Here is a 26,685-nt window from a genome sequence, read left to right as displayed (position 1 = left end):
TAGCCAGTCAACATGAACAGCGTATTTTTACCGGTATATGTTACTGTGTATGTATAGTCATGCTATAATTGAGTTCAGGAACAATTTTGCATTGTTTTATTTCCTAGCTCTAAAATACAATATATTGAAATATTAACAACAAAAATACAATACTTCACCAGCAACAGAACATACTAGGCTTATCGATGTTTGGAAAAAATCCTGTAATGTTTTTAGCTATTTATATGTTTCAAACTTCAATTAAAATTTTTCATATTTGCACAATTTAGTGGTCCTCTGTGTACTCGTTTAGATATGGCAGCCATTTTGTGCTATGCCACATTTTTACAGCAGCCATTTTGTAATATGCCATGTTCCCCCCAATGGCAACCATTTCATGACTGATGCTCAAGGCACATTTTCAGAATTCTGAATTTGCCCATGGACCCAGAAAGATTAGCAAACCTCTTGCATAGGCAATACTCAGCTAGATGGATCAATAGTCAGACTCAGTGTGTTATGTATTGAAGTTCTCACCCTGGCCACCAGGAGTATCATGTATATAGTTTTCACTCAGGTCCGCGTCAGTTACTTTAGGCAGGAAACCCTGGGTTGTTGTTGCTACAATGTTGAGAGCCGGCTGCCTATAAAAGCAGGCCGGCTGAGCTGTTTGCTGTTCAGTTCTGTTCCAGCTTACAAATAAAGAGCTGCTTTGGAGAAATCGCTGCATCATCTGCTATGTCTACCCACTATTTAACACAGTGTAAGGCACTTTTCCGTGTTCCATGAATCAGAAGACACTGCCTCATGTGCTTAGTACTGCCCTAAACTTCATGGATTATAGTGGGGGGAAATTAGACCTATGCTTTACTCACATTTTGAGAGCAATAGACCTTATTAGTACTGAACTCTGGCAACATTATACCCACATATGTACATCAGTTTTTAAAGATTAAGTGATCAAGTTTTTGTTTTGTTTTATAAAAAAAACCTCAAAAGTGAAAATTAACATCGAACAACTCTTTATTATTAATGGGGTTCTCATAAATTTCATGTATGAGGGGATTGCAAAGAGGTTGTAGCTCTGCCCCTATACGAATGGCGAATGTGCCAGCCGTGGCAGGCAACAGGACTGCCAATTTAGTGGTAGTGTGCAGGGGCCCTACATTCACACTAATGTGTGGCTCTTTCACATATGCATGTCCCACTTTTCCACATGTGCTTTCAACACATGGGTTTTATGTGCATCCCTTTATCTTTGTAGTTTATGGCACATCACATATATATTTCACTCCAATTCTAATGATGCAGGTCAAAACCACCTCCAGCAGCAGAAACTAGAGAAACTAGAGAGTCAAATCAAGCTAACGACATATTGTATTGCTTCCTTTATCGAGTCAAAAGGTGCATTTATCATATTCAGCTGATAAAAGTGGTGATAAATGTACTTTATATCCAGATGAAAGATTGGTTACCAACATAGTCAGTAGTAACTTACGATTTTTCCATCTTAAAAAGAATATTGTTCACTTCAGAAAAGCTCTCATTTTTCTCCCTGTTGCAGGAACAATGCCAAGAAGAAAAATAGTAATTTCATCCATAACTCAGGGATGAAGAAACCGTGGCCAATCAAATGCTGTTGAACTGCAACTCCCATCATGGCTGACTACTGGCCATGTGGGTTGATGGGGGTTGGAAGTCCTCTGGAGTCCATCTAGAGGGCCACAAGTTCCCCATCCCTATCTTTTCTCCACCGACTTTCTTCCTGAATATACTCTAGTTACCTTTGCTTTTGGAATTCTACAGTCCTCAGCTTCATGGCTGTAAAACCATTACCCTACCCCTTTCTCCTGGAATGCCCTACTACACCACCTGTGATTCTACCTCTATTCTCCTTTTCCAGGTTGATCATTCCCATGAAGCCCTTACTTAACTCCAGCTCCTGAAGTCTTTCTCCTCCACCACAATAAAACCAAGGCCATTGTCTCTTCATATACAGTGGTACCTCAGGTTACATACACTTCAGGTTACAGACTCTGCTAACCCAGAAATAGTGCTTCAGGTTAAGAACTTTGCCTCAGGATGAGAACAGAAATTGGGCTCCGGTGGCAGCGGGAGGCCCCATTAGCTAAAGTGGTGCTTCAGGTTAAGAACAGTTTCAGGTTAAGTACAGACCTCCGGAACGAATTAAGTACTTAACCTGAGGTACCACTGTATTCATATATTGTTGCCCTCAGATACCTGTCCCTACAATCTTACTGCAGTATTAAAAGATTATAAGCTCCTGGGCAATGGTCTGTTTTTTTCTTTTTTATGTTGCAAACGGCGTGTGAAGCTTGCTGCTTTGTAGGAGGTGGTAGCGTGACTACTCCTGGAAGAAAAACCGCCAGAACCAGATAGTATTTATCAACTACCACACGGTCACATACTCCCTTTTGGGGCAATGTAGTGGACAGTATCATAGTGATATAGTTTCAGGCATTCTTAGAGGAAACAGATTATCTAGCCTCTTTCTAATCTTGGTTGAGACTTGGGTTTAGGACTGAGTCTGCCACAGTCACCTCGGTGGATGGTCTTTATCAGAAGGGGGCTGCTCCTTCTCAATCTCTCATCAGCTTTTGAGTCCATCAACTATGGTTTCCAAGAGATTGTATCAGGGACACTGTTGTGCATCGTTTCTGGTCTTGGGATAGTTCCAATGATAGCACTGGATGAGTGTCTCTTGTTCACCCAATTTTGGAGTGCCACGGGGTAGTATTATGTCTCCAATGTTATTTAGGATCTGTATGAAGCTGCTGGGAAACAGTAATCAGGAGATCTGGAGTGATGTGCCATCACTAACAAGGAATGGCCACGCAGGCCCTGGATCAGTGATGGGCTGGCTGAGGACTAATAAGCTGTGTCTGAATCTTGGCAAGATGGACGCTCTGTGGATGGGTGACTTCCAGGTCTGGGAAGTAGGCAAGTTGTTTCTCCTCTATGAAGTTACTCTCTTCCAGAAGGAGCAGGTGCATAGTCTGCAAGTGCTCCTCGATCCAGCTCTAGGAGGTGCTTGCTGTACAAAAGTCCTCAGTAGCTAGGACTGCCTTTTACCAGCTTCAACTGGTATGGCAGCTATAGCCATTTCTGGACAAGTATAGCTTGATCACAGTTGTCTTTGCCTAAATAACCACAAGGTTAGGTTACTGGAATTTGCTCTGTGAAGGGCTACCCTTGAGGTTGGTCCAAAAACTACAGCTAGAGCAGAACATGGCAGCTAGGTTGCTTGTGAGGGCAAACTACTCCCAGCATGTAACATCTTTTTTAATGGAATTTGCACTGGCTGGCAATCTGCTATCAGGCCAAGTTTAATGAATGTTTTGGTAACAACATGAAAGACCCTACACAGGACCAGGTTACTTGAGAGACCACCTTGTATCCCCAGGAGGTCACAACATTCTGCAGGAGTTCTCCTTTTAAGTCCTTAAAATATCAGAAGCCCATTCCACAGTAACTTGGGGCAGGGCTTCAGTGGGCTGCTCTTGTTCTGTTGAACATCCCTGTTAAGATATGACAGATAAGACATGGAACAGCAAATATGTTTTTGTTTCAACATGTTTTTTTCAGATGAAAAGTTCTCGGCCTTATTTTGTATTGTTTTTAAACCCATCTTCAGGGTTTTTTGGTAGTTTTAAAACTATTTTATGTGTTTATTTGATGTGAAATAATAATAATAATAATAATAATAATAATAATAATTTATTTCTAGATGCCAGAAATCCCAAGTAGGAATAGTGATGTTGCACTCAGATTCTGCTTGCAGACTTCCATTGACAACTGCTTGGACACAGTAAGAAGACAATGCTGGCCTGGATGGCCCTTTGGTCTGATCTAGCAGGACTCTTCTTAGGTACTTATCATGTATTTCTTTTGAAGAAAAGCAACTACTGTTTTGCTGTATCATCTCCAGTCTCCTTCACTTCCACACACATTTCTTCTCTATCAATTTGCTTCAACTTTTCATCACTGGCTTTTTAATATCATCCCTCCCCTCTCTTGCTTTTCAATTTAAAGCTTCTTTGAGATGCTTTTTTCTCCTTCAGTTAGCAACCAGATTCCTTTATATTAACTCACTGAACATGTGGTTTACAGGTGTGATATGGAGTTATTCTCTTTCAGCTTCACCTAGCTAGCTTCTTTCCAATCTGGCCTCCATCCCCTATATTTCACTGAATTATCTTAAATCAACATTTAAAATAAGGTGAGAATCAGGGCTCCCCTGCTCACTAGAATTGATATATGAAATGCCTATTATCTGAACAGTCAGAAAGAGGTAACAACTTCTGCCGACTTTTCCTTTTGAGCATTTAGTAATGTAGGTGACCTACCGGCTATAAATGCTGTTAACAGTATAAATAATATTAAAGTTATTTTGTTCAAAATGTCTTAGATATGGCAGCCCCCTTTATGTCACTTTTATTTCTGGTAGTGCAGAGCTAGAAACATATCAAGAGTACAATTCAGTCAACTGAAGTCCCTCCCCCAAGTTTTGTTTATTTCTGTTGGAGATATGTATACTCCAATCCTGTGCAGTTATTTGTGCTTAAGACTATTGAAACAATGGTACATAGAATCAGGCAGCCAAGCACATATTTGCAGTTGAAATCATGGTATTAAAAACCATGCTCATAAGGTTTTATATTCATGATTTTAATCACATGGCAAGGTCTGGGCCTTGACCAATGAGTTTTAATATGTAAAAGGGCACACAGTCATTACATCTAGATAGATTCTGACTTGACCTTAGGAACCCATCAATCCCTGTTTAATAAGCGGTGAAAATTAGTATCATCGCTTGCTAAAATATGAGCCATTTCACACTTCATACAAAGCACAGAGAGTACCCCTGAACAAGGAAATGCAGCCACTAACTGCTCCCTGACTAATGTACCTTTATATGACACATGCATTTGTCATCCTTTAAATTTGTAGCAATACATCTAAAAAGGCAATACGTGAAATGTTCCTGTGAGAGTTGTCTGGTTCTCTTGGTGGTGACTTGGTGGTGGGTGGTGAGAGGATAACAACCTGATCCTATGGGAGTGATACCTGTCTCCTTTTATCGACATCTGTCTGACACATCATTGTGTGGGCCCGAGTACCACTCGACAGCACTGCACATGCCAGCCCTAGTATGTGGTAGTGCAGTCCAAGCACGCAGGAAAGGCACTGAGGCACCTTAAAAGACCGGCCGTGGGTTAGCTGGTGTGTACGCCCATAAAAGCACTAAGGCTTCAAGGTGGCAACCCTATCCATATTTACGGTGGGGGGTGGAGTGGGAGCAAGCCTCAGCGAGCAAAATGGGGGCTTCCTCTCGTGTAAATGAGCGTAGGGTTGTGTCGCAAGGTGCCAGAAGCTTCCTGTGTGTGTCTGGGGTGAACACCACGTCCGCCTGGCTGTGGCTGCGTGTCCCCCTCGCCAGTGACAGATTCGAACCCCACCCCGCGGCGCCGCTTCCTCCTCCCGCCGCGAGCCCCCTCCCCTCGCCTCCTCCCCGGCAGCCCCCGCTTCCCTCCCCTCGCAAACCCCCCTCCCTCCATTTCCGCTTGCGAGGCCCTTCCCGGTCCAATCCCCCGCTTCGCCTTCTTCCCGCCTGCCCTGCCGTGCGCATGCCTGGGTTATGCAACAGGCCCCGGCATCCGAGCGGGTCCCAGCTGCAGGGGCGGCGGCGGCGGCGGCCGCTTGGGTAGCAGGCCGGGTCGAGGGCGGCGGGCGCCAGAAGGGAGAGGGGGGAGGCGGCCCGGCCAGCCCTCCCTTCCCGCTAGGCGGAGTGGAGAGGCCGGGGGGCGGCGCCCTGCCTTGGTCCCGCTTGCCGCCCAGCAAGGCGGGCGGGCGGTGTGAGCGGCTCCGCTTGCCCGGGCCAAGTCCCGCCTGTTCCGCGACGGCGAGTGGGTTGGCTTCCTGCGCCGTGTGCCGCTGCCCCCTTCCTCTCCTTTCCCTTCCCTTCCTCCTCCTCCTCCTCGCCGTCCTCCCTCCCCTCCCGCGCTCTCTCTCTTTTCCCTCCCTTCCTCCCTTCCCCCGGCAGGCAGTAGGAGCCGCAGCGGCAGCAGCCCGGATCCCCTGAGCCATGGCGCTGTGAGAGCAGCACATGGCGGCCGCAGCAGCCATGAGCCCCCCACGAACCCACACAACTCCCCCCTGAAGAGCCGCCGTGCAACTGCAGCAGCAGCAGCCAGCCAGCCAGACCAAACAGCCCGCCCCGTCTTAGTCGGATCACATTGGCCATCACTTCCCACCCCGCAACTCTTCGCTCCTGCCTCGCCCGGGCCGCTCGCTCTGCACCGCCGCCGCCGCCTCCAGCAAGCCAAGTCCGGTCCCCGCCACCGCTGCTGCCGCCGCCGCCGCCATGGGAGTGCAAGGCTTCCAGGACTACATCGAGAAACACTGCCCCAGCGCCGTGGTGCCGGTGGAGCTGCAGAAGCTGGCCCGGGGCAGCCTGGTGGGTGGCGGCCGCCAGAGGCCCCCGCAGACCCCGCTGCGCCTCCTCATCGACGCCGACAACTGCCTGCACCGGCTCTACGGCGGCTTCTACACGGACTGGGTGAGCGGCGGCCAGTGGAACCACATGCTGGGCTACTTGGCGGCGCTGGCCAAGGCCTGCTTCAACGGCAACATCGAGCTCTTCGTCTTCTTCAACGGCGCCTTGGAAAAGGCCCGGCTCCACGAGTGGGTGAAGCGGCAGGGCAACGAGCGCCAGACCGCTCAGCAGATCGTCAGCCACGTCCAGAACAAGGGCACCCCGCCGCCCAAGGTCTGGTTCCTGCCGCCCGTCTGCATGGCGCACTGCATCCGCCTGGCCCTCATCCGCTTCCACATCAAGGTAAGCAGCAGCAGCAGCAGCAGCAGCAGCAGGAGGCCCGGGCTCGGGCGCTAGGTGCTGCTGTCCACACTGCCCCGCCGGCCCCTGCCTTTCCCCTCCTGGCCAGCCCCACGTTGCGCCAGCGTCCCCTTGCATCTTCTCCCCTGCCCTAGTGCCCCTTTTCCTCTGCCACCTTGCGGCCCCCTCCTTTGGGTTGGCCATTTCTGCACTCTCTTGCCATTCCCCCCCCCCCACCGTTGGCCCACACTAATAGGGGCCCTTCCCTGCCCCCCCCCCTGGCACCAGGGCGCCCAAGAAGCGGTGCCTAACTCCGAGGCTGCTTCTCCTTGCCATTGAAGCGCCAGGTTTTCCTCTCCTCGGTTCTTCGCAGCTCCAGTGGGGTTTGGGGGGGTCTTTTTTGGTGTTTGGAGGGGGGGAGAGGAGGGGCAGCACTCTTAAGATGGCAGCAGGTTTTGCCCTCTTGGTTGTGGCTTGACGGAGTTCAGAGGGAGGGAATCTGTGTCTCTCCATATCCGCAAAATGTCGTCAAAAGCTGGCGGTGTCGGCGGCTTGGGCGGGGAGAAGAGGTGCGGCGAGTTTCCTGAGAGCAAGCGGGCTCCCCGCTGGCCATTAATAGCCGCCCGAGCGGGGCCAAAAAGTTTCTGCCGCTTCGGCGTTGGCCGGGGGTCTCCCCCTCCCGCCAAGAGGCCTTAAGTCGCCTCCGCGCCTCCTCCTTAGCAGGGTGCCTTGAGCTGGCAAAGGGGAGGACTTCGTAAGCGCCCTGATGTCCTCAATCTCTACGGGGATTTTTCTATTTATACATACCTGTCAAGCTTTGAAAACCAGATGAGGGTGATCTGGAACATCCGAAGGCTCCCATCCACTATCATAGATGTCCTAATGAATAGCAAAGGCTAAACTGGGAGATGCAATCATAATTTCGTTTTTCCAGCGTTTCTAAGGCTGTATTCTCCACTGCTGGTTTTGTGAGCACTTTTGCCATTATTCACCCCCCCCCCGCTCCTCTTTCCTCTCCCCCCCCCCCCACATCTCAGGATCCATTTCTTTCCCCATCCCATAAAATGGGAAGAAGGGGAGGTAAGTGCTCTCACCCTGCCTTGTCTGATGGAGAATTTGAAGACGGGCAGGTAGCAAAATGAATCTGTAGCACTTGTGCTCCAGAGCCACCCTAATGAATGCTTTGAAGTTTGAGCTGTTCTGCTCATCTTCAAAACTCCAGCGAGGTGTGTTCTGACTCCATGTTGTTTGGGAGGCCATTGTTCTGATCTCTCGGATTTATAAAATGTCCCTTGCAAGCTAGCAGCCAGTCTTCTGGAAACAGACTCAATTCAAATCCGAGCCATTTGTTTTTGAAAAGTACAATCACTTCTGCATCTTGACTCAACTGTAAGTGAAATGTTTGAGGGGCTTTAGACACAAGTTTGCCAAGAAAATGAAAGTAAGCAACAAGTTCTTTGACATATGATTTACATTTAAAGAGAACCTGCAGCTTGAACTAGCTTTAGGTTTAGATTTTGCAAAATGACTACTATACACAAGTTAAACATACTCTGGTTTCAAATCGTTTTAAACTTCTCTTACTGTACATGTAAACTGGCAACTGTTGAAAATGAGTAGTGCCTATAGTTTTAATCTATACTTAATGTCAAATAATCGATGTCCATTTTATGACAGCACCTCATTTACTTTTTACTTGTAAAGACAAATATCAGGAGGCAGTTGTATTATTTCATTATGGTTTATTTTATCTTCAGAAGAAATTAAGTAGGTAAAAGTGTATAATCCTCAGGATATTCTTCTGCTTGAATTTTTATGAAAAGGAAAAGTATTGAGCACATAGAAAGTAGTTGTACACTTTTTTCAGTACCGTTGCATAGCATAGCAAATATTTTGTGACCTTCAGAGACGTGCACAGATCTAGAATCAGAGCTTAACGTTATTGTGCTTTTGTGCTGCCCTTTTGGCAGATTAAACCACATCTGTAATCGGGACAAAGGATATTTCTCAGGATGGGGAGAGTTTCTCTAGAAAGAGAAAAAATACTATTTTTTAAAAAAAGTATGTCATAAAAGTTAAGTTTCAGTGATGTTAACTCAGTGAAACTGGAAAAGTAACACTAGAGGCTTGGATTGGGTGATTTTCTGCTGAAAACTTAGGTTTAAGGCCTAGAAATCATCCTGCATTTTTAGAGAGGCAGTGATACTTCAGACAAAGTTGATAGTGGAAGTCCCACCCCTTGTTTCATTTTTAACTGGTAAGAAATTTTATAAGCCTGCAAGTTGACAGATCTAGTGTAATGATTGGCTTACAGGAATGACAGACATGGAAGTGTAGCACTCCTATGAACAAGTTAGATTGTTCTGTTCGTGTACGCTTGTTAAATTCATCTGTATGGAAGCAGAAAGCTGTTAAGTGCAACCACACTTTCCTCTGTAACTTAATCGGATGTGACATGCATTTCTAATAAAGGACGAAAGGATTGAGTCTGAAAACTTGTTATCACAAGTAGTTTGTGCTGTGTTGTTGTTTTTTACAGGCCTCATAGGATGAGTTGCTTAGGTTTGAAGAGATGTTTAATTCCAATGAATGCTGATACTGCCTTTTAAAATGGCTTGGAGTGTAAAGTTCTGGTTTTACTAGTGATATCTCTTCAAGTTCTAAACTTAAGAATAATCTAGGTTGAGAATTTTATTTCTTTTTAGAGACTATTTCATATTGTAGAGTAGGAAGGGATCCTGAGGGTCATCTAGTTCAACCCTTATTAAGGTGCAACAAATCTTCGTGTTTCTTCACATATTGAAATTTCTGTTACCTTGCTTTTTAGCTTGTTTTAAATATGTGGCACTGCAACTGTTACTGCACATTTTTAATAATACTTTAAACTAGTATGCATTTTTTCTAATATGAAAAATAAAACGACTTTATTTTTATTCCCTAAGATTCTTGCTCAAAGAAGTGTATAGAAGTACATTTGAAGTGAAAAATATTTTATCTTTAAATATGTTTTTTAGTTTGTATAGTGTATTGTAGCAGTGACTTTTATAGCAAACCATGATTTGATTCTTACTATTTTTTATTTCCTGGTTTTGCATATATAAGGCTTTTACCGAACCTTGAATACATAAATGTTGAAGTTTTGTTCTGTGCTTAGTGATACTATATTGTTGCCCAATATGCCATTTAATATTTGTTTTGTTTTTAATGATTGGTATTTTGAGTAAAGTCTTGAATGTCATTATGGATAAAAGGTGGGCTAGAAACATTTTAATAGATCAATTTATAGAAACTTAGGAATTCTGTCATGCTGACAGTTCATTTAAAAGACATTTTATATATAATGGTTTCTTGTAGTGCTAAGTCAAATGAAATAGGAATTCATGACACTGATATGTTGAAATCTCAAGTGGGTATTTCTACTAGCAAACTGCATTGTCAGTGGAAAATGTAGACTATCGGGAGCGTGGGAAACAGTATTCAGAACACATGCTATTCTGTCAATACACAGCACTTTTTAGTTGGGTAGTCAGATTATGAGTGCATAATACAGTACAAGTTAAAATTTAGGGACACTAAGTAAACTGGAAGAAATACTAATAAAGAGTAATATAGTTGTCATTTTCATAGTCTAATTCTAGTGTTTACAGTAGGCTTTGCAAATATAGACATCTCTTTTTCTTTCTGTTACTTGTTGGGAGACCCATGTACACATAGTCTGGTTTGCCATCAAACTTTTCTTTGCTATTTTGACATATATTGGCTGCATTTGGAATGTTATAGTCAAGTGTGGATACTGAAGTACAAAATTCATTTTATTTATCTAAACAATCTTCAATTGATTCTAAGCAGTATATAATAAATACCAATTCAGAAAAGGTAAAAATCAGTTAAAACTATAAAATCAGATTTTCATTTAAATTACTGCTGGAATAAAAGTTTTCAGGAAGTGCCAGAAGTTCAACCAGTTGGGAGAGAAGTCCATAAAATTGGGACCACAGTACCAAACACACAACTCCTGATGGATATGAGTCATGCATCTGACCCATGGGGGACCACTAATAGTGACCTTGGTGACTTTGCTGAAATATAAGGGATTCAGGTATATAAGTCTTAAGGTATCCTGGACCCAAATTATTAAAGGCCTTGTAAATTAATGCAAGTCTTGAACCTGACCTAGTAGTGTATGGGTAGCCAGTGCAAACTTTTGATCACCACAGTTATTTGCTGGTGATAATCTGTCCTGGTCAACAGCCTAGGCACAGCCTTTTGCGCCAGTTGGAGCCTCTGGACCAGGCCCATGGGTAGCCCCACATAGAGTGCATTGCAGTAATCTAGTCTTGAGGTTACCAAAGCATGAATAATTGTGTTTGTGTCGTAGGCAGGGTCCACAGGTGAGTAAACTGCTTTCCTTTGAGAAAAATGTGTGTTGCATGCAAAAATGACAGGTCCCCATTTGTGCACTTCTGTGTTGTACCTGGATTGCAGAACGTGATTGGTTTCAGAGATATGAAGGGCTGCCTTCATGAACCTGGATGCCTGCTCATTGCAGGCATCATAAGCGGCCTTCTGGTTTTCTAAGATGTGGGCCAGGGCTTTTTAAGTTGTGATGCTCAGGCTGTAGAACTCCCAACCCTGGATGGTGTGTCTGGTGTGCTGTTTTTTTGTATTTTGACGTGCTGCCAAAACCATTTTATTTTGCCTCCCTGTTGGTTTTCTTCAGCTTACACACTTCCTTTCACTTTTAAATCTGGCTTCTAGTTTTTATGCTGTATATCTATAGCCTATCCACCATAGGCACTACTCAGGGCAGCCTGCAGTAAATTAAATTTGCAGGGTCCTAAAATAAAATTTAAAAAATTAAAAATATAACAGTGGCAGCGATAAGAGGTAAACCATGACCTTTATATAAGGTGTTTGGCAGGTAGAGGTCTGCCAGGTTAAAAATGTATTTGTCAGCTGGTGATATCCAGCCAGAGAGGTCTTCTTTGGCGATCACTCATAGCTGAGTAAGATTGTCTTCCATCAATATGGTTTTAACAGTGAGTCTGTAAGTGACTGGAGGCCAGTTCTGGATGCACACGCCCTTCCACAGTGGGGACATAGGTTTCCGGATGGGAGTTTTATCATGGTGAGGGGCTGCCAAACGTGCCTTCCTCTTGGCTTGTTTTGTCCTGAGTTCATCTTCAAAGTTCATGACACCTTTGGTAATGGCTGTTCTCCAATTTGAGTGCTCGCAAGCCAGTGTTTCCCAATTGTCGATGTTTATGCTACATTTTTAAAGATTTGCCTTGAGAGCATCTTTAAACCTCTTTTGTTGACCACCAGATTTACACTTTCCATTTTTAAGTTGGGAATAGAGTAGTTGCCTTGGAAGACGATACCCAGGCATCCAACCAGTCCAACAAAGTTAATGTTGAAGAATCATTGCTTCAACACTGGTGATCTTTGCTTCTTTTGTGCCATCTACTAAGCCTCCATTCTAGTTAGGATGCAGAGAAGGAACCTTCCTGATCTGAGGAAGCTGGATGGTTTGGAAGGAGGTGATCCCACAAGTATTTATTTAAAAATTTATAGGCGGGTGGCGCTGTGGGTTAAACCACAGAGCCTAGGACTTGCTGATCAGAAGGTCGGCGGTTCGAATCCCCGTGACGGGGTGAGCTCCCGTTGCTCGGTCCCTGCTCCTGCCAACCTAGCAGTTCGAAAGCATGTCAAAGTGCAAGTAGATAAATGGGTACTGCTCCGGCGGGTAGGTAAACGGCATTTCCGTGCGCTGCTCTGGTTCACCAGAAGCGACTTAGTCATGTTGGCCACATGACCCGGAAGCTGTATGCTGGCTCCCTTGGCCAATAAAGCAAGATGAGCGCCGCAACCCCAGAGTCGGTCGCGACTGGATCTAATGGTCAGGGGTCCCTTTACCTTTTAGCTTTTGAGTAAAACTATTCCAGTGATAATAAAATTGAATGCAATATAACATTAAGAAAACCAGCAATAATAATAAGATGAAACATTTTCCATAAGACCATTGGCCAAGGAAACTCAGTGGCAGCATAGAGTGACACTTTTAGATCAGCCCATGAAAATAACTGGATCTTCAAAGCCTTTCTGAAGACCTGAAATGTAGTAGCTTTATAGAGTTAGGTCAATTGGCAGTGTCTTCTAAAGTTGTGGGGCCACCACAGAGAAAGCCCTGTCCCTTGTACCCACCAACTTAGTAGCAGATAAACAACAAGAGTCCTTATTATTGATCTTAAGGTTCAGGCAGGTTGGTATGGGTGCAGGTGGTCCTTTGAATAATTGGCCCAGTTATGCTTAAGGCAAGTGTGGGAAACTTTTGGCTCTCCATAGGTTGCTTCCACCATACCTGGCTATTAGCCATGCTTCTGTGGCTGATGGGAGTTGTAGTTCAGCAACATCTGGAGGGCCAAAGGCTCCCCATCCTGGCTTTAAAGGCTAAAACCAGCACTTTAAATTTGACTGGGAATGGCTGTGGTAGGCAGTGCATTTGCTAAACCTAAACAAAGGCATGAGTTCCTGTAGCCAGGAATGGACAAGGTTCATGCACGAGTCTAAGCTGACCACTGCTGTCACCTAGTCATCCAGCACTCCCAAACTCAGAACTTGATGTTTTTAAATGCACAACCCTGTCCAAAACAGCTTGAATCCTATTGCATAGTCTCTCTCCTTCCTGATTAGGATCACAAATGCCTTGTCTGGAGTGCACTTAAGTTTTTTGTCCCTTGTCCAACCCATTGCTGCCTCAAGGTTCATAAGCTAGACATCTTATCAAGTCAAGTCCTGTATTTACTACTCTGATTGTTTGTTAATTAATTAATTAATTAATTAATTACATTTATTCCCTCACTTCACCGGAAGATCATAGGACCTTCAGATGTTGTTTGACAGTAAGTTGTACAGGCCCTGACCCATTGGCCATGCTGGCTGGAACTGATGGTAGTTCAAACAGCATAGAGCCATCTCCATTATAAAATGCTAAGCCAGACTGTGGGTTAGCTTGGATGCTTGAGCTCTGGGAGAAGAGATTGCAGATACTTTCTGCTTGTTCTGCTGCGCTGCACTAAGCCATGACATGGCTTAGCATTTTGACTAAACTTGGCCTTGTGTTTTAGCTCTCCATATTAGCTATGAGCTTTAACGAAGTTTTGTCCTGTGGTTTATAGCTCTCAGCTTGTCTTAGAAAGCTAAACCATAGGTGTGGGGTTGGACATCATGACAAGCCATGACTTAGGAGGGAGGAGCCAAATGGTGGCTATTGCCATTTTAGGAGCCAGTGTGTTCCTACTAAACCGTAATTTGGCTTGGTAAGATGTGCAAACCAGACTTATATGACAGCAGGATCATCCACTGAGTTTGTAGTCCTGTTTTATGCTGTCCATGTACCTAAACTCAACTATGTGTTCAGTTTCAGATTATTTATATTTATGATTCTATCGCATGGTCATTTATACTCCACACTGGGAAGACATTATTTTGTTCAGTAACATTGCTTCTGGGAATATTTGGACACTTGTCAGCATGATCTTCTATAAATCCCACTTTGTTCACTTAGATTGACTTACTGATGAGTGTGTGCAATTGTAGCATTTGCATGCGTGTATGAAATTCAAAATGGGAAATGTGATTTACATTTAAATATCTCTTAATCTCAATCAATCAGTCCTAGTGGTATTGCGGTAGCTATCATAATCATCCCTGAGTCATCAGGGATCCTTGTTGCATTATATAATTAATTATTATTGTATCCTGCTTTATTTAGTCATTTTAGAAGATAATAACAGAACTCAGAATGGCATAAAAATTAAACCTGATTTAATAAAATCATAAAAAACAGACTGACAAGGAAACTCCAACAAAACTTATGATTTCATTCATGGATCTTTGTTACTTGTAATTTACCATGGAAAGATTTGAATCTTGAAAAGCTGGACATAAATAGTTGTATTAAATAAATAAGTCCCCCACTAAAATCCAACAAAGCTATAAAGCTTGCTGAAATACATGGGCAAATAAAGTTGGAGATTGAAATATATTTTTAAGAAGATTGGCTCCCAAAGCAGCTTACAATTTTATTTTATTTTTGCATCTTGGTGATGGACTTTGATATTTCAGGGATACATGGCTGTGAATATGACAGTCTGTCCTGGTCCTTGACAGATGATGAACTTAGTCCAAGTTCCAGGCTTTTAACCTCCAGAAGGAAAAATATATACCGTATTTTTCCATGTATAAGACTAGGTTTCCCCCCTAATAAATTATGTCAAAAATTAGGGGGCATCTTATACATGGATAGTGCCAAGGCCATTTTCTTAAATCTGAGTCCCCCAAAATAGTCTTATACATGGGGGCATCTTATAGACGGAAAAATACGGTATGCCACACCACAGGAGGGATGGACTCTTGCTGATCTGCCAAAAACCAAGGTGAGACCTGATAAGCCTGTAAAAGAGTTGAAAACAGTTCAGATGGGATGTGTGTTGTCTTGTAAATACATTTCTGTCCCAAGGGGACAGGTATGTTTCAGAAAGTTGTTGGCAGGGGAACATGGGTGTCTTTTATGTAGGTCTTTTGGGATGCGGGGAGCAGAATAGGGAGTCTGGCCTGTTCATTAGTTCCCTCAATTGAATACTGTGAAATCAAGAGTTGCTTTCAGCTTTCTTCTCCTTCTTGTTAGAAAGTAATGCTTGAACTGGGAAACTGCACACTTGTTTTGAATATGGGATCTTCATTGGCCCTGATTATAGTGTTTAGGAGAAGGAAGGACAGTTGTTCGGAACAGGACTAAAGTTTGACTGAGGATGGTATAGGATACCCTGTTGTTGTCATCAAGTTGGAGCTGCACATTTCCAGTGCATGAGAACTTGTTTTTAACATGAGCTGCTAATGTACATTTCAGCACATTCATACAGTTTGGTATTAACATTTAATGTATCCTGTTCTTCCTCCCCCCTTCCTCCCTCCCTTTTTGCATAGGTTGCACAGAGCATTGAAGACCACCACCAAGAAGTAATTTCATTTTGCAGAGAAAAAGGCTTCCATGGCTTGGTTGCATTTGATTCAGATTACGCATTGTGCAACATCCCTTACTATTTCAGTGCCCATGCCCTAAAACTGAGCCGTAATGGAAAAAGCCTCACGACAAGCCAATACCTGATGCATGAAGTTGCCAAGCAACTGGACCTGAATCCAAATCGGTTTCCTATTTTTGCTGCTCTTTTAGGTAGGTGGAATGACACATGGAAGTCCACATTTATCTGATCTTAAGAATGTGTTATTGGAAGGACTGTTTCTGTGCACACTTGTTTTATCATTTCTTCATCCTCTTGGTTTGTGTGTGTGGTTTTTGTTTTTTAATTGTATAGCAGTGACTCAGAATCTGGTACCTTTTATCCCAATCACTTTTACATGGAAATGTGGAGGTACCTGAAGTAAGGCTGCAATCCTAAATGTGATTACTTGGAAGTAAGCCCCATTAATATGGGACTTAGTTTTGGATAAACATTGTTTCTGAATTAGACATTATACCAGGAAAAAATGTAGATTAGTTACCTTATAAATACTCATTATCATATTCAGTCTCTCTAATTGCATTATCTGCAAGTGAAATTTGAATTTAGGATTGTTATTTCCCCCCAACTCTGCCAGACTTCACTAATTTCAAGTACTGCCTTGATATTTTAAAAAAGTAAACGAGACAACCGTTTATGAAGAACAAGTAACATATAGTATATTTTTTAAAAGCATTGCATATTGTATATTCCAGGTAATCACATTCTACCTGATGAAGATTTGGCTTCATTTCATTGGAGTTTACTTGGTCCAGAACATCCACTAGCCTCTCTTAAGGTACAACTTTAATATAATTTCTGACATTAAAACAAATAACCTAGCATAGGAATAAAACATAATTTGGGCAATTTCTAATATTGTTGGGTATTCTAAAGTAGCACCAAAGACTTAAAAGAGGACTACTCTGAGAACTTGCTTCGCTGTAAGTGAGTTCTTTAAGTTTTTCCATTCATATGGACAATGTACACACCGTGTTTCTTGTTTCAGTTCTCATTTTATCATACTAAACTGCACTAGCATCAGCAACGTGACTGCAGTTCTGAAAATATTTGCTCTTTTTCCCTTTCCTTTCTTTCTGATAGCTCTAAGAGAAAAAAATATTTGTATTCAGCTATATTAGATACATTTACAGTGGTACCTTGGTTTTCAAACAGCTTTGTTGTCGAACAAATTGGCTCCTGAACGCCGCAAACCCGGAATTAAGTGTTCCAGTTTGTGAACGTTTTTTGGAAGCTGAATGTTCGATGCGGCTTCCGCTTGAGTGCAGGAAGCTCCTGCACTCAAGTGGAAGCCGCACTTTGGTTTTCGAACGGTTTTGGGAGTCGAACGGACTCCTGGAATGGATTAAGTTCGAGAACCAAGGTTTAGTACAAAAGTTGTACCTGTGATGGTATTGCCAGTTGGACAACTTTATGAAAAACCTGAACAGAGGGCTTGGGTGCTGGTGTACGGCTTATGAAAATTCAGTATCTGAAACAGTGGTGATCTTAAGCTTCCAGCTCTCAGAAGTGCTGTTGGTTCCTTAGACTTGATGGGACATGCATACCAGAGTTTAAGAAATGGTAAACACAGTTGATGGTTTAAACGAGATCAAACACCTCCTGGTTTTCTTGAATTCTGTCACTTTCTCACCTAGATACCTCTGCTGAAGTTATCATTGCAAAAAAAAGTGCTGCAGGAATTTAGATAGATTTAAGGGCATAACTTTAAGTCCATCTAACTATTTGTTGCAGTTGTATAATACTTTTGTGTTTGTTGAATGAGCAACAGGGGTGGAGAAGAAGCCATCATACACAATAAGAACCCAGATCCTACTAGGTTGTCTTGAACATAAATTATCTTGGTGACACTGCAACTTGCTTCCAAGTAAGTTTGTTTAGGATTGCAGCCTAAGATTCAAGGCTGATTCAGCACTGGGAGCTTTGGAAGTTTTTATTTATTTATTTCTCCCCCTTTGCTTTATTTTGAGTAATCATATATATTCAACTTTTCATGCTCATTTAAAAAAGAAAGTCTTGTAAGGAACAAAAGCACCTTGGCCTGCTTCAACCTGCAGTATCATAAGCCATGACATCAAACTCATCACATGTAGATTAGGCTACAAATCTGCATGCTAGTTGCTGGTCTTGCTTGCACTTTGTATTAAATGTGAGTTACTTATTTAAAAAATAAAGCCGTTTAGTCCATGTTTGTGAAGAAAAGGTGAGTAACAATCCCAAATGCAAAAGGGTGATTCAGCACAAATGTTAATTGTAAGTGCCTCACTATAATCTGTGTCTCACAGATTATGCTTGTGGTGGGGCAAATTTTTCTTAAGTAGCTGTCGTGTTACCTATTTTAATGACCAAATAGCTGTGTCCCAGTGTCCACCAGCCGCTTGCATTTACTCCTCTTTCTTTCTGCCTGGACACGAGGGGGAAACAATCCAGATGTTTCAGAGCGGGGAGGTAAGCTACTTGGAGCAAAGATGGGCAAAAAGAAGTCCAAACCTCAGTAGCAAACCTGATGAAGGGAAGCTTGTTTCTGACCATTAGTATGGTGATAATTTGCAGGCTGAACTAGATCTATAGAGTAATAGAGGCAGATCTGTATGTTGTTTGTGCGTCTGTCCTATTCACTACACACACACACACACACACAGAGAGAGAGAGAGAGAGAGAGCGCCAAGGTGCTGGGAAGTTCTTTTGCAACAAAAGGGGTGCACATGCATCAGGGGAGCTGGATTTCCCCTCACATTGCCTTCCTGTGCTTGCCTCACTGCAGGGACCCAGCTTTCCCCAGTAAAAAACGTGCTCCCCAGGCCATATCTAATCCCTTAGGCAGCTTTTCATATCACAATTTTACATATTGGGACCTGTGTTCACGGATGTGATGCCTCTCATAGTGCTCCCCAACCAACCTGTGCAGATTTTCAGGAAGCTGCAAGGTGAAGGAGGGATCAGCAAAACATCTCTTTCCTCTCCTCTTCCAACAGAAGTGAAACTTGGCCAATTACAAGTTTAGTTTCAACCCGTAACGTAAGCTCCTAAAATAGCATTGTTGAATTATTTATGCCACCCAAGGTACCGTGGCATACCATGTTTTCCAGATGCTCAATAATAGGAAGAATAATACAAATAAATATTTTCAATATTTGGGGTACCAACTGCCTCAGGCTCATACAAGCACATTCTCATTCACCCTCCACCTGTGCCCCATTGTTTCACAAATGAGGCACCTGATTAAAACTAATCACACATGGATTTCACTGTTCTTTTAAAGTTCTTTGTTATTATTTTAGAAAGGCAGGCAGAATTTTATAAACGTGGTAGCTGGGTAGCCTTGACTTGATTTCTAATATAAATTTATTAATGGGTAGTTTTACAACCATTGATTTGTATCTGCAGTACTATTTAACCTGTGTAGTTATTTCTAGAAATATCTTCTGCTGGTTTGACATTAAGGCTTATGTGCTCATTTGCTCTCTTCCTCCTTTTGAACAGGCTAAACAGGCATAAATACTTCAGCTTCTTGTACTCAAGTGTTCATTACCATTACTGGAGTTTTTTGCCATATGTAGTGGTTTGAATTAAGTCTTCTTGAATAGATAGACCAAAATCAGAGGCACTATTCAAAACAGGGTTCTATTGATACCTTTCAGAACGCTCTTGGACTGTCCCATTCATTCTGGTAGAGTTACATCAATCACAGTTCATCAAAGATTTTTTTTTATCTTTATCACACCAATACACTTGTAGTCTTCTTGGGATAAAAAAAAAAATCTCAATTTGCCTTAGTTTCAAACAGTTGCAAATAACAGTAAACTATAGCTGGTGGATTACTGTTAATGTGAAGAATGTGCCTATGGTGCTCCTTTCCAATCAGAAGATCCCTGGCTAAGAGTTACATCTGCAAGAGCAAACTTTAGCTTCTCAGCAGTGTTAGCTTAGAGTGAAACAAACCACAGTCATGATTTGGACGGAACACTAAGCCAGGAATTGTGATTTGTGGTTCCTGCTAGGGGAGAAGCAAAATGGGCCATCTGTGTGTTCTTGATAATCATTATAGTTTATGTGAATGCAGTCATGAAGTCTCAGAATGCATGAGTTCCTACTCTCCAGCTCCATTCCAGTTTCTCCTGTTCTAGCGCTCATTGTTTCCCTTGCATAACTTCTTTATCCTTATATGAACAAAAACAAATAATGGCTGTCTGTTCTGTGCTGTTAGCAAATTGCATCCCCATCCACCTGCTTTTTAAAAAAGTCATTAAAAACCATTAGCTTTATTGTCATAGATGACACTTTTAAAACATTGAAAATATTGTCTTGTTTTGTAGCGTTGTTATTGGGTATTGGTGCCCATGTAACATGTATACTCAACTGTCACATTAGGAAGTTATATTCAATAAAAAGCAAATTTTATTATATGAACATAGATCCTCTAAATGCAATTTAAAACACCCAAAACATACAGCTCTAAACATACACAATGTTAAAATATGTGGTACTTACATTAATGTAAGAATAGGAACAAACCAATAAGATTAAGAACATTTCTTTACATGTCTTTGCAGGAGAAAAGAGAAAACTAATAATAGTTTCTGTTATTATTTTGTTCATGTTAGCCAGTAAGTAGGACAGAGGAAATGAAATTCATTCATGACCTCTCTGGTTAGTTGTTGAGTCATTTTTAAGACCTTAGATTTTTTTTTAAAAAAATCCATAAATAAGGTCTCAGCTTATAAGATAACCTAATTTTTATTCATTGTCAGCTTTGTGAGGCAAGAATGGGCTGAATTCTTAGCTTTCTGCCTCCTGGGAATCCCTGTGGTCCACTAGGCTCTTAAATTTACAAAGCAATAGTGGATTTCTTAATAGTTTAGGCATAGCTAATCAATGCTAAATGTTCCCAAGTAAACACAGTTTCTTAAGAACAAAAGAAGTGCTTTTTTGAATTAAGCACTGGCTACCTAGTTTGGCCTACTTCACAACAATCCTGGCACTTGGTCTCCTGTCTATTCGTGGACCTCTTTTCCATACCCCTACTCTAAAGTCTAGATGCATTTTAAAATCAAAATCACTTGTGGGTGGATGGAACTAGTGCAACATTTTCCATGATTATGAACCCCAGGAGGTTGGACACCTTTTTCTGCTCTCATCTCCACACATTGAGAGAGGCTACTGTTGCATCTGATTCACAGAAGACAAGGTGCTTACTATTGGACAGATTCCAGCATCTCCTACAGTTGCTTGATTGTAACTTAGTTTTTGTCCAGTAGGTTTTCATGTGAAGGTTGCTCAATTATGTATTCTCTTTCTTCAGCTCAACTAATCTATCCCTGTCATGATGATTTTACTTCCTGTCTTCTGTTACGTACATTGGCTCTCTCTCATCTTGCATTCAATTTAACTTTCAAATGTATGCATTCTTCCACTTGTTTGTTGTGCATGTTCCTCTCTTGCTGTCTTGACTCCCCTGATAACACTGTCCCCTGTAAATTCAGTGCTACAGTATTGATTTCCCCACTGTGCTCTGTTTTTTATCTTTCTTGTTGCTCCATTGGAACTCTGCCATTCTTCCATTTTTAGTATTTAAGTGCAGTTAAAGAAAGAAGGGATGAAGAGGTATTGTTCATCCTATCATTCTTTAACTGAACTCTCACTTTCTACAGTTCCCATACATTGCCCTTCCATTATGTCTTCCTGCAGTGGGTGCCCCTGGGTGCAAGTGTGCCTACCAGTACACCCTGTGGTGCCTATGAAACGTAAATATCCCCTTAAAAAACTACAGTGTGTAAGTTTGCTATTCTTGTTCAGTTCTTGTTTGTACTGAATCAGCCTCTCCCACAGTGAACATGTTCATACCCACATTTCATTGGATGCCAGGATTGGACACCCACTCCCCTGTACTGAACAGAGGAGAGGTGCAAAAACTGAGCAAGTGTTGTGGTGGCTCATGTAGGTGCTTTTTATGGGGTGGGAGCAGGCGCACAGCATTTTGTGGTCCTGACTCTCCTTTTTTAGACGTAGCTTCCATTTTGTGTTGAACCACACCCTCAAAGCAGCCATTTTGTGTTAGGTCACACACCCCATCTTGTCACTGGCAACCTGTGGCACTTTCTTAAAATTCCAGATGTGCTCACTGGTCCCAAAAGATTGGTGACCCTGTCTTACTTTAGGTGTAAGCTTGAGAGTAGGATATGTAGCTTTGTTTATAAAGGTTTATATATGGTTGCTGTATGTGCAGCGTGCACATTATCCCAGCAGTGTTTTATCTTGTCATAGCTGGAAATGGCTCTAAGAGATGTTGTGTATAACACTCAGTTGACAATTTCTGTCCAGTGGATTTGTAATCCAGAAGCAAATGTAAATTATCGAGAGCACTGACACAAAGTACCTGTTGCTGGACTGTACAATTTCATACTGCAGGTGGAGGGTTGCATGTTTTCTATGTCCTGTCCCCTGATCACACATTGAGAAATCTCAGTGTGCCTAACAAGCTAGTATGACAAGAGAGAACGCTTGCCTAGAGCCCTCCTTGACATAGTTCTGTATGTACAGGGAGTACTTTATATGAAGCAACATACGAAACGTGTAGCCTGTTTCCTGAAGCCTGAAATAGAACCAAGTAAAGGGGTCAACCTAGATGAGTGCTCTAATAGTCTGATTCTGCTGTAATTGATGCAGGAAAAATGTCAGATAAGGAAAATGCAAAGTGATAGGGAAGAGTTAATGTAGAATAGATGAGCCTGAAGTGAGCAAGAAAGACTCTGTACTTCCCACCCCCCAAAAAAATTCTTTGTAGGGAATTGTATAGTGAATGTGACCATCTCTTCCTGCTGTCAGTTAAATAACATTTGCTCACTCATCAGTGTAGAAGTGGAGATTCTGAAGACAATAGCATCTTTGAGGCCTTTTTGCTCATGAGTATTTTTAGTCTCAGGGCCTTTTTAGTTGTAACTATGAGGAGATAATGTCTAATTTTTAAGAATACGGTTGTGTTGCTCATTCAGCTCTCTCTTTTTTAAAACGAAACAGCGTTTCAGTTTTACTAACCTGTGTGAAGAATTTATCTAGGTTTCTTTTTAAAACTCATTTCTAGTGGAAATGATAAAAAAAAGGCTTTTGAAGTATAGAGTGCAGATTTTTGGCATGGAAAATGGGATTAAATATCCTTAGGCTTTATGAAAAGTGCAGTCATTTCTTGAGAAATTGCTCCAAGCTGTCAGGCTCTGGGCTTTTGGGGTTCACAATGAACTTTGCTTGTCATGATCTCATAACGTGCAATTTACATTTTCTCCCCCTCCATTGCCGTCTGATTATTAATTTTGCTTATGTACTCTTATTGAAACTTAACAGTCTGCTGCAAACATCTGTCTACTTGATCTTATACATTAGTGCAAATTCATTTTTCTCCTTTGAAGAAAATCTGTAGCCGTTTCCATTTCTAAACACACTCCATTAACTTTTTAGATGCTTCAGCTTAACATGATATCTTGACTGTTTTGTCTTTTTATGTACTTCATGGTATCCTCATTGTGCTAGCAGAAGTGTTTGAGGTTTTTCTTCTAGTAGTTATAGAATAAAACTCTATTCACTGCCTGTCTTTTTCAGCCACTTAATCTGCTGCTGCTGCTACTTTCTTTTGTGGACTTCTCGGTTCCAGTTACCGGGTTATAAAAAAAATCTTCTCCAGGATTGCAGAATTCTCCTTTCAAACTTCCGTTTTCCAGGTGTGATGTCACTTCCTCCTCCATAATTATAGTGCTACCCAGTTAGATTTTAAAAGAAAAATGAAAAACACAATACTTCCGTACCCATTTAAGTGTCTCTTGTGCCTGGCTGCCATGCTGTTAACTGCTCATGTTAAAGCATCTGTAATTTTTTGTTATAGGAGCTATAGTAATGAATTCTGATTTCCATTTCCATTAGAAATGTGTTCAGAATTGATTATGCATCCTTTAATACTTGATATGCAGTAAATCCAAAATTTCAACATATAATTCATTTAATGCTACTTATGACAATTCAGTCTTGTATTAGCTACTCACCTGGTCACCGTTGGCGGCTAGGAATTCCCTCCAGGTGTGTGAGTGGGCTTCCTAAGGAGAGCTGGTGTGCTTTGTTTCTCCTTCACCAGCCCTTGTAGCTTGCAATTTTCCTTTAAAAAACCACACAAAACAGTCTGCTTTTTGCTAATAAGAGGAGCTCCTTTGTATAAGTAAAAAGCAGCCCAGTTGCTTTGGGTGGGGAGCTAAAAACTAAGTGATAACATTGTACATCAGATAATTGCAGCTATGAGGAAAAGTAGAACCATCTTTTGAAAATTAAAATATGAAGGGGCCTCTAAAGCAGTGAGCATTTTTAAGTGGCATTTTATTAAATTTAGTTTATTTTCTCGTAGCAAAGCTCAGGGTATTCCATTCCTTCTAATCTGAGAAGTTTTAACAATTCTGTTGATTTCCTTCATTAGCTGTTGCTCTGAGGGTAAAGCGTAGAAGAGAAAATGACCTGCTAGTTAATAAAAACTTGATGTCAAAGCATAGTCGCTATATTTTAAAAAGTTTCATAATAATTTTTTCACGTTTTAGTTTCCTCATCCCACTGTCAATATTTTTACACCAATCCTGTTTAAAATTATGGCTACCTGCGGATTTTAAACATACTTAAATCTGTTATTAAACTTTGAAAAATGCCCTTGCGCCAGTAATTCTTTACTAGACAAAGAATAACCTCTATTTTTTAAGGCAAAAATCATACAAGTTTCAATCAGGTGAATCCTTTCCAAATGAGGTAAAATGGTTCTGTGGATGGGGCTCCAGGTGGTGGGATTCGGAAGTACACAGATAGTAGCTGGGCTTTGTAGCCATTTTGTATTTTTGGTAGCCAGCAAGAATATTTAAATATGCCTCTCTGCATATGCAGAGCATCTTTCTCCTGCTACAGAACAACTGACCTATCACAGAATTAAGGAACAGGATTTAAAGGGCAGGTGGCATTGCCATAGCTGTCAACTGTTCCCTTTTTTTAAGGGAAATTCCCTTATTCCAAATAGGATTCCTTGCAAGATAAGGGAAAAGTTGACAGCTATGCTCCTCACACGCAGGCCCTACCACTCCCAGGAATCCAACACTCTTGAATATACTTGCCAGCATAGTATATTCAGAAAGCACAATTCCTCTTTTAAATTGAAATAAATATCTACTGCTGTGTTGCGCCCCCACTTCTATTCACCCACACCTGCCTGTTTAAGATTCTTGCTGGATGGAGGCCATTTTCAATACTGAGGTGAGGTCCAGTGAGTAGAATCTTTCCCACGACAAAAGGAAGTTGACTCCAGGGTTTTCCTCGTTCCGTCCAGCAGTTTTGTTCACAAGCTCAATACGAGCCCTCTCCAATTCTAAATTTAGTTTCTCAGTGGATTCACATCCATGGTTCTGGACCGAATGTGGGTTGTCTCTTGCTTTAGGCACACTGCCATTTTGTTTTTTCAACTGCCTGCATGGCTACATGTTCAAATACTTGGGGCTTTAGTTTACATTTTCTGGATGCTAGTTTTTACTCTTAAACATTTGCTCTGGGAGGGTGATGGGGAACTGGCTACAAGGTTTACATAAGGGCAGCCCAATCGCTACTGTGCCGATCTGGCTTTTGCTCAATGGGTATTATGGTCTGTGAGGTAAGCAAAGATGGGAAGAGATAAGGATTCTGCTGAGATGGCGAGACCAGGCCTAATGAGGGAGAATGAAGCAAGACAAAGGCAGTGAACCCTTTGGCAGATTTTATTTTATTTTAAAGTAATATTTGTATATTGCTTTTCAACTATAGTGGTTCTCACTGTTTGTATAATAAAAGCATGTTTATAATCTTGTGCACAGTAGGAGATCCTACATACCAGATGCAGCCAATGATTTGGTTTTTTTAAAAGAAGTATTCATGCGTGGTGTCAATGAGAATGGGGTGTGGAGAACTACTGTTCTCAGTTTGGGCTTCCTTAGTCCACCAGGAGTTTATAGAAACTGGTGGCATCAATGGCTCTCACCCATAGAACTGAGGGAAAAGGTGCTCTAACAATAACTTGAGCACCACAGGTTGCTCACTGTTGAGCTAAACTGAAGATGGTTGAGGAAATAGTTACTTGCCTTAGGACTCCCACTGATTTCTTGGCTTCTCAGCTCAATCTGTTTGAACACAAAGCTACATCATCTCTTCTAATACATATAACTAGCTTTGAAGTGAGGGTTGTTGTTTTTTTTTACATTCAAGCAGTATATACATTTTATTAAATGAATCAATACTGAAGGAGAAAGTTGCCAAATTTTTAAAATGTGTCAATCCTTACCATGTTTTATAGCAACCTTTCAGCATGGGAAATGCCAGTAACTGCTTAAGTTTGGATATAATGTACAGTAAGTAAATTGCAGGCTTTGCCCAGTTCTGCATAGAAAGAACTCTATGTGAGTGGTTTTGAAGCTCTGTCTTCTGTATGAGGCAATTTTCAGATAACCATCAAAGATGAAAATGTTGGGAACTGTAATTATTAATGGCAAATAGCATTTTCCTTAGGGTATTGGCCTCATGTTGTAGCAGTTGAACAGTTTTTATAGCTGCGCTATGCTGTTTAAAATGCAATCTTACAGTAGGCCATTTTCCACAGAGAATTCCTTTCTTGAGAGTGAATAGCGGTTGCCTTGCCACCCAGCTTTCTGAATGGGGTCTACTGTTGCCCTTGCTTTTCAGGTAATATTTTGTTCTCAAATTTCACATGTGTTCCCTACCCCCACCAAA

At 41.9% G+C, this 26,685-nt stretch overlaps 1 protein-coding gene and 1 long non-coding RNA gene across 2 annotated transcripts in view; one reads left to right on the top strand and one right to left on the bottom strand.

Annotated features, from left to right (window-relative positions):
- Positions 1-26,685, bottom strand: part of LOC310700224 — a 103,817-nt gene that overhangs the window by 56,783 nt on the left and 20,349 nt on the right. The gene's annotated exons all lie outside the window — the stretch shown is intronic.
- FAM120A (family with sequence similarity 120 member A) overlaps positions 5,741-26,685 on the top strand; it is a 50,900-nt gene continuing 29,955 nt past the window's right edge. The window contains exons 1-3 of the mRNA XM_083489211.1: positions 5,741-6,838; positions 15,824-16,070; positions 16,614-16,696. Coding sequence (XP_083345337.1) covers positions 6,365-6,838; positions 15,824-16,070; positions 16,614-16,696 — 804 coding nt within the window. The 5' untranslated portion in view covers positions 5,741-6,364. The remainder of the gene's footprint in view (positions 6,839-15,823; positions 16,071-16,613; positions 16,697-26,685) is intronic.

This window comes from Podarcis liolepis, assembly GCF_965112155.1.
Source record: "Podarcis liolepis genome assembly, chromosome: 2".
In the NCBI taxonomy this organism is placed as follows: domain Eukaryota; kingdom Metazoa; phylum Chordata; class Lepidosauria; order Squamata; family Lacertidae; genus Podarcis; species Podarcis liolepis.
The sequence above is the reverse complement of the archived record's forward strand: the minus strand, read 5'-3'. Positions and strand labels throughout refer to the sequence as shown.